This window comes from Hippopotamus amphibius, chromosome 1 (assembly GCF_030028045.1).
Source record: "Hippopotamus amphibius kiboko isolate mHipAmp2 chromosome 1, mHipAmp2.hap2, whole genome shotgun sequence".
NCBI lineage: Eukaryota > Metazoa > Chordata > Mammalia > Artiodactyla > Hippopotamidae > Hippopotamus > Hippopotamus amphibius.
This window is the reverse complement of record NC_080186.1, coordinates 43,385,691-43,394,700: the sequence shown is the minus strand read 5'-3', so window position 1 is coordinate 43,394,700 and position 9,010 is coordinate 43,385,691. Positions and strand designations below refer to the sequence as shown.

Here is a 9,010-nt window from a genome sequence, read left to right as displayed (position 1 = left end):
ATTACAGCATCCCTATTGGAAAGATAATAGCATAGGTAATGGAACTGACTTCTATCTGAAAACCTGTGCATTTCCTACTATCCCATACTATGTCTTATCATAATGTTGCATTTATGGATATATACCACCCTTAGGATTAAACACTGAATTAAAACAAAGAAACAAATCAAACACATCCCAATATGGGTTTTCACAAGAACCTGGTAGGCTTATTAAAATTAATTTAATGGAATTCCATAAACACTAGTTACTTAACAACAAATCAAGATGCTTGATGTGTTCTTAAACCATTACTTAACAGGAAAAATAAGGGTAAAACAAATATAAGGACCCAACTATTTACTTTGGGCTTCCCCAAAACAGATAAATGAGGAGCTTTACAAAACCTGAAAGGACTAACCACAAAAATAAAGATTGTCAATCAACTTTCTACAGACATTTCTTGAATTATCCCAAAATTTTAAGGTGAATTTCCTCAGAAAATTCTTTTGTAGTTATCTTGGCAATAAATACATAACCTTAGTAAAAAGTAAATATTTTAGTAACTACTTCGTGGATTAAAAAAACTATATAATTCATGTTTATGCCAAGAACACTACAACTAACAGAAGTTTCTTCTACATTCTTACCTGTGCCTACTTACTCTGAAGGCAGGAACATTTCTTTGGGTTAAGTCAGAATCTCAATATGCTTTGTTCAGGAAAAGGGAAGGTATGAAAATATATTTTAAAAAAGAGTATTGGCTCATTGCAGACAAGAGAGGCCAGCCATTAAGAGTTATTATCAACAGGATAAAAGGAAATACTGACCATAGCTCCTCTGGGTGGGTAGTTAAAATGTGATCAAAATGTAAGAGGAAGAAGTATATATGCACACAAAAAACTTGCATGAGTTATTGATAAAAAGATATCTCTGAAAAGATGATAAAACATCTTGAGGATTTTTAGAAATGAGATTCACGGAACTATAGGAGTAGAAGAAATGTTGATTTAGAAACATCTCATTTGACTGATGATGAATTTCAAAGTTGTTAGGTTAGGTAACCTGCCCAAGGGTCATATGGTTAATGCCAGAGTTTGGACTAGGACCCAATTCTCCTGAATTCCAGATGAGTGCTTTCCCCCTCCATTTGCTATACTATATCTCTTATGTTTCCCTAACCATTTGAAGTCCCCTTAACTCTCTCTGCCCCACAATATGCCCTTTGGGGACAGTCAGAGGAACAGCATTTTGGACTATGTAGATCATATAAAGCTACTGATCTAACAATGGATGAAGCATTATTTCAAAAAAAGAGTAGGCTGAAATTCACTTGGGGGTGAGGAGCAGAGGGGAAATACAAAAGAAGTAAATTCTGTAGACAACAAAAAGAGAAGCACAAGAGGAAATATTATCCCCTCTGTTATTTTATTACTGTTATTTTATTTTGTAGTTAAGTCCATATATTATATAAAACACACAAGAGATTTGCCTTCGTGTCCACAGATATCTTGATATGTTGTTAGTCTTGCACTAGAGATATCAAACAAAGATATCTAACTTGAAACAGAAGTTGATATGCTGCAAGGTTAAGCCATAGTTTGATGATGGGCCATGATAGATTTTCTAAATCTTATCCTTAAATACTGGCTGAAACAAATGCTGATATAACAAAGTGCAAGCTTTTATCAACAGACAGCAAGAGGGAAGCTTCAATGAATGAATGCAACTTACCTCCAAGTCCTCTGAAAGGAGGTGAAAAAATAAATACTGTGTTTTACCAGTGTTCCCCCAAAGCATTACTCTAAGCATGCAGGAGGATGCTGTGAGCAGCTACAATAGTAAGATCCAATCCAGAGGTAGGTTCAAGGCCAAGAGTAGAGGAGTGGTTGAAGAAATCCTCCTGGGGCCAGTACCATTTCATAGAACGCCCATTTGTGCTGGGGAATGAGTCTATGGCCCATTTTTTCTGATTCAAAAGGACATTCCCAATTTCAACCTTGCTGAAAAACAGGCATTTTGCACCTGCGATTAAGAACAGCTAGGATACAGGATAAGGCTGGCATAAAATTATTTAGCAAGCACATGCTAGCTATTCCAGTTTAAAATCTACCAAACTGTAAAATTAAAGGAATAAAAAGTTGAGGATGGAGCTGCTGTTCCTCAAGATGCGGGAACAATCCTACAAAGAGAGGGATTAGGCACTCACTTAACTTCTATATGGAGAACATCCTTCTTAGGCTAGATGGAAGATGAGGAAGAGCATTACTACAGGCTAACCAGGCCATTTGGAGACCAAAAGGAGAGAAAACAAGGCATTTAGGAAGAAAGCTAGTAGAAGAAATTCCTCTGGGTCTAACTAGGTAAGTGAATCTAAGGCAACTGCACCAAAGATATGCTACCCATTATGCCAGCATGAAGCTGGTGGCAAAATATCTCAAGACATTTTAAGCCCAGAAAAATGTATGAGAAATATGTTAACCAAGCAAATTAAAACCAAACCTCCAAGGGTAAAACCTCCTCAGATTTGAAATCCAAGATACTCACTTTTCATTAATTCTGTGCATCATTAGAAAAAATAAAAACTAACAAATGTAAAGATTTGTTTTATTTCTACTGGGGAAAGGAGGAGGATAAATAAAAATGTTTTCCAATTTGCTCTCCACTGTAATACACACATACCCACACTCATACATACACATACACACACCAAAAATACCCCAACAAAAAACAAAACAGAAAAACCAAGAATCAAAAACCAAAACACCCTCAAACTGCACCAACACTTCGTATTTTGACCAAAAGAATAAATCCTGGGAGGAAGTGCAAAATGCAAAATCAAATGACCGAAAAATGCTGAACAAACAGCATTATTAATATACAAAATATTTATATTACTGAACTAGTAGTAACAGCTGATGTTCTCCGTTTCTGTAAAACTTTGGAACCACATAGCTGATTTGTTAAATCTAGTCCATGCCAGCTTCCAAAAATCAGGAAAGATTTTAGTTAGCTTCATTCTTTGATGCCTCATCAAAATTTTCTACGAGATCTGAAAAAACAAACAAAAAAAGTACATGAGTTATGAATACAAAAAAAGACTGAGGTAAATGCAATTTCTAACTTCTAGCCTAACAAAAACAAAATTGTTGCTACTAGAATTAGCCTGAAAATATATATGACAAGATGCAGAAATGAATTGGTGGCATTTCACTAATACTGCTTTATTTATCTGCTTAAAACAGAAACCCTAAGGAAATGTTAGTCTTCTTTTTGCCTATGCAAACTACTAAGGTGAGCAGCATTTTCATGTCAATCATAATTCGTACAGAAATGTTGTAACAATAAATATGCAAATTTATAATCACAATTCCAATTTAATAAATGCAGGAGAACTTGTGTGACAATTTCTGATTCTAAGTTCTAAATGGGGGGCTTTTAGTCTTTTTCATTAGATTGTACGCACATCGTTGTGAAGCCATTTAAATTCACAAGCTCACCATTAACAAAAAACTGAAAAGTCATCATGCAATGAATTAAATGAGACAAACAGGATGCTAAAAATCTTAAAACTAAAGAAATGTCACTCACCTGGAACATCATCATCCTCCTCATCAATGTCTTCTGGTTTTGGTGTTTTGCTATCCAACACTACAAAATGTTTATTTTAAAATTAGTCATTGAGAACAAAGACCTTTACCAAACACTTATAATGTTTATCCTTTTTTCCTGTTTACATAGTTGTAGAAACAAATCTTACACAGTTGTTCAGAAAAAGCTAAATATTGTCTAATCGAAACACCATATTTTAAATTTAACACTAAAATTAATAAAAACTTTATCAGATATACACTGAATACGGCTGGCAATTTCAATGGGTAGTGAAGGTAAAACTTACACACAAAATGGAATAATTTAGGTGAGTTTAAATAAAGACATTAGAGTTAATTTATTCTCCAAATTCCATATTCTCCAAATAAAAAATCAATATTCAAGATTTTTTCCATCTCTTTTGGTGTGAAAGTATCTAGCTTTGTAAGTAGGAGCACTGATACAATAGGCTCTGATTTTTAGGGATGACAAGACACATTTGAAATCAGGACTATCTTGGACACTCAGAACTTATGGTTGCTGCATCTATAGTACAACCAACAATATTAAATGAAAATATAGTTCTGTGATACCACTATCTTCTTGTTGTCATTAGTCAGAAGTGAATACCAAATCAACTGTTTTTAAAATGTGGCCTGCAGATCCTGGCATTTTCCTTTTAGGTAATTACCTCCCAACACTATATTACTACTAAAATGTATCATATATTCTACATGCTACACTGATAATTATTAAAGGAATAAACTTAAAAATTTATGAAGCATACAAGTTACATTATAACAGGTAAAATTTATGTACTGGCAAACCCTTCCAACATAAATGGACACCTTTTAAATCATTAGGTTCTTTAAGCAGGATGAGGAAGAAAAGAGGTACTAAACTGAAATACCTACCTTGCCGAGGGAACTGTTCTGCTAACTTCCTAAGACTTGTTAAGCTGTCAGCACCAAGCTGACTTAATATTCCAGGAAGCATTTCTGTGATTGGTTTGGCTTCTGCATGGCCGGTAATTGCAAAGGTGTTAGCAGAAAGGGAAGCTTGGACTTTGGGATTGTTAAAATGAATAACTGTCCCATCATCTTTAATCATGTTCACCTGTATGATCACAGAAAAAAATGTATTTCACATATTTGGTACAAATGAAAAAATATCTGTTTAAAATTCATTTTACCCAATTATTGTTTTTTACTTGGTAGTTAGTTATGCAATCCCAATGTAGTAATTATCTAACCAGTGGATTTGGGTGGAAAAAGACCCTAGTGACAAAGTAAAATAATGTATATGGCACAAATTACTAGGATGGTAAAGAAATAGTCATTTTATTATAGAATCTAGATTTTATTATTATTATTTTTGGCTGTGCCACACAGCTTGTGGGATCTTAGTTCCCCGACCAGGGATCGAACCCAGGCCCATGGCAGTGAAAGTGCTGAGTCCTAACCACTGAACCACCAGGGAATTCCCTAGAATCTAGAATTCTTTTAAAAGAATCTTTGAATCTTTTAAATTCAAAGATTTCTATTGCAAGGAAGAAGTTCATGCCCACATTTTTAAAAAATGTAGTTATCAGCCAAGAATTGGTTTCATAATGAAATTACCCATTATCTTAACTCAATTCACACTATGAAACTAAATCAATAGATACTATCATATCTGTACAATATTCAGCATCTTACTTATGGGACAGGTTTTAAGGGGGTAATAGTGTATGGTAAAAGTAACCACTGCAAACCCATAAAGAACACTCAGAAATTTAATCAATCGGGTGTTTCACTCCTTTGAATATTTAGTAAATTTACAAGTTTCAACTTCTTCTCATCATATTCTTTGTAGAGGATTTTGTCAGTTTCTCTAATTCTTAAGTGTAGCTTCTCAACAACCTTCAAAAAACCCTTGTAAACAACAAGGAAATTCTCCCACTCAGTTGCCTGGCCATCTGAACATTTATAAATTACTAGGAAACCTTTAAAACCATCCTTACATTCTCTCTATAGCTTTCACCACTATGAACTGACTGTTTCAGATTTAATTTCGTCCATTGCCTGGGACTCACTGAAAAGGAAGGTTGAACGTGTGTGCACTATGTAAAATGTTATTTTTCTCTCTTTCTGTGTTTTAGTAGAGTTGTATTTGCATACAAGTTAAATGTGTAAATAATGCGATTCCACTATTTCACTAGGTAAGTTACCTTGGTGGTAACATGCTTATTATATAAAAAGGTTAGGAGAGTTAACTCTTGGCTACTTTAGAAGCATTTCATGATCCATCCAAAAACTGCCCTTGTCACAATCAAGCAGAGATGCTGAGTGTTCTCCATGGTCAGTGGAAGTGGGCTTTTCTTCCTCAGAGGTGATCATCACCACTGATAGACAGCACCAGAAAGGAAGGGGAAGAAAGGGGCTTCTAAATTTCAGGCAAGACCTGGAACACAGAGAAAATAAAGGCAAATCCCCTAGAAAATTGTAACTACACCCCACAAATATTACAGAGTAAGCATTCAATCCAGCTTTTCTGAACAAAAATCATCATGACTTAAAAATAATTTATATTAACTTTAGAAAAAGATAAACTATGTACTTCTGAAGATAATTATTGTTTAGGTAGAAAAATTCAATGGAGAAGTGGCTGAAAATATACAAGAGGAATGGCATAGTAGATATGTAATGGGATGCTGCTCTGGATCTGTGCCAGAATCACATAATTTTAGTATGGGAAAAGAATAAAGATATGGAAGGACTATACTTTCCAAATCAAGACCAAATCACTTTATTTAGTAAAGGATTTCTACAATACTTCCAGGTATGAAAAGAGTCTCAAACATTGAAATATGAGATATTTTTGATTTACAAACATTAAAGTCACAAGAGATTTGAAATCAATATTGTTCCAAAAAAGTCAGGCCATATATCTGTTGAATTTAGAGGTCTTCTAGTTCAAATCTCTTGTTAAAGAAATAAATACTAAAGACAAGAGCTCTTGGTTATGCAACACACCCAAGGACAAATAGCTGGTTACCTGCAAACCCAGAACTTGAAACTGGGTTTCCCAACTTTGTTTAGTTTCTATGATGTCATTCTCATTCTTAAAACATATTTGTCTATAAAAATTCAATTCTGTGGCCCCATAACAGCTTGTCAGAGAAATATCCATCTCAGAATATAGGCCTAATAACAGGAGACATATGGATAATATATATCTTACTGGCAGCAAAATAAATAAGAGGCTTAACATGGGGCCAAAAAGAATAAATTCATGAGTTTTCCTTCTGTTCAAGCTTCTTTTCCAAAGGCTAAATGTTAAATTGTATTTTACAACCTGATGTAGGTCTTTGTAGTTTGAAATATATTGTTTGAGTATAGTGTGAAAACTAATATGAATTCCACCTCAGACTGTGAAACAGAAATAAATTTATTAATGATTGTTTTAAATGGGGTTGTATAAAAGATGTAGCTCCATGAATAGAAAGGTCCAGAAGCAGGTGGAGAGTTTAATTTTAGGATAGAATGAAATACTAGAAATTAAAAAGGCCAGAATATTTAGTTTCTATCTAATATTCCTTCCCCTCTACTGAGCAAATGACATGGTTATATAAGGCTCCCAGATACAGGCTATTAGAACTATCAGGGGATTAACTGTGGGGCTGAGCAACATCAGTTAGATACTTCCCAACTCTTTTAGAGGCAAGAGGAGGGATAAGGAATTTGTTAAATTCACAAAGCAAATTGTATGCATTTCATATGAAGACTTTACTTCCTCCAGTGATTTTACTACTGTTTAGTCTACATAAATCATAAAATCTATATACAGTATAATGACAAGGAGCAGACAAATAAACAAAGACTATTAAACTAGTTACTACACCAGCACTCAGATGCCTTTTTCAATCAATCAAGCATCCCCTTTATGTCAGAGGTGTTTTTTTCACGTAACAGGTAGGTGAGGTAAAGAATGCTACTTGAGTCGTGGAGGAAGAGGCAATTTTTTTACCCTAGTCCAAATTCCAGATGACCTTGTTCTTGTTTTTTGCTTTAATAATACTGACATGTCTTGTAGTTACTACAAAATACTTTGTCCTCTCATGCATGCTGTATTTACATATGCTGTTTTCATTGTTTAGAAGAACCTTTTCCTGCTTCTCCACATTGTAAGTTCCCATTTATCCAAGACCTGGGTCAGATGCTTCTTTCTCTGTGAAAACTTAAGGTGGTTTATTCACCTTCTGCACTTCATGGAAACTGACATTACACAGAATTATCTTGTAGCATAATTGTATTTGTAATCTTTGCCCTTACTAGAAAGTGAACTCTTTGAGATCAGAGACCATTCATTGCCTTATGAGACACAGTATCCCCCCAAGTGCTAGCACATAATAGTCACTCAAATTTGCTGAATAAATAGCTCTTATAATATTTATTCTAAATTCATGGATGCTGTCAGACCTCAATTTCCCAAATGATAAATGAGGGATCATCTTAAGGTTTAGAAACAGCACAGTAGTGCCCCCAACGAAGACATCCAGAACTACCTGGGCTATATTTTTGGCCCGATTTTTCCTGTATTTCTGCCCTTTCAGAATCAGCCTAACTGCTCTATAGAATTGACAGCTATTTTAAGTCATTTCAGGCAACTGCTGGGTGGCCCAATTACGTTACTATCAAAACCTTAACAACCCCTGCCCTTGCTGGCCTTTGAAGTAGGGCACATATATTAACTACAGCAGCCTTCTAGCTGGTAAATCTGATGCTTGCTTTATTTCTACACAGCTATAAGTTTTCATGGCTGTAAGGAGGCTTACAACATTATAACTGACTCCACAGCTCTTGCTGGTAACTGCCCTCTCAGTTCACAGAGGATGTTTACATTCTTCCACTATGTGATTTTTTTTTTGTCTCCGAGTCCCCACTAGGCCAGTTAGCTGCAATTCATAATTGACAGTTGTCTTAAAATCAACTTTTATTGCTACTCCTTCCTGTATGTAGTGGCACTTAAATGTTTATTAGGAAATTAATCTTTTATTGCCTTCCTGCCATATTTTAATGGGGTGAAATAACAGACATTTAAAAAATAAGGCTCATAAGTGTCTGGATGTTGTAAGGCTAAGGGATGTCAGATTTTGAGGATTATGGTCTTTGCACACATTCCCATATTAGTATCTTTCACATTCAATCCTTTTAAGCTCAGCACCTGCTTATTTCTTTTTTTTTTTTTTTTTTTTTTGGCACATGGGCTTAGTTGCTCCGCGGCATGTGGGATCTTCCTGGAGCTGGGATCGAACCCATGACCTCTGCATCGGCAAGCGGACTCTCAACCACTGCGCCACCTAGGAAGCCCTGCTTATTTCTAAAGGCTAGTGTAAAGTATAACCTATTATTTTTTTCCTGCCATCAATCTAAATTTTTATTTATTTTTTATTTTTCAA

The 9,010-nt window shown here is 34.9% G+C and overlaps 1 protein-coding gene across 1 annotated transcript in view; it reads right to left on the bottom strand.

The window, feature by feature from the left end:
• Positions 1-2,569: 2,569 nt before the first annotated feature.
• The window catches only part of BTF3L4 (basic transcription factor 3 like 4), a 28,526-nt gene continuing 22,085 nt past the window's right edge, over positions 2,570-9,010 (bottom strand). Inside the window, exons 4-6 of the mRNA XM_057710728.1 lie at positions 4,485-4,686; positions 3,571-3,630; positions 2,570-3,031 (exon numbers count right to left, since the gene is read on the bottom strand). Coding sequence (XP_057566711.1) covers positions 2,985-3,031; positions 3,571-3,630; positions 4,485-4,686 — 309 coding nt within the window. The 3' untranslated portion in view covers positions 2,570-2,984. The remainder of the gene's footprint in view (positions 3,032-3,570; positions 3,631-4,484; positions 4,687-9,010) is intronic.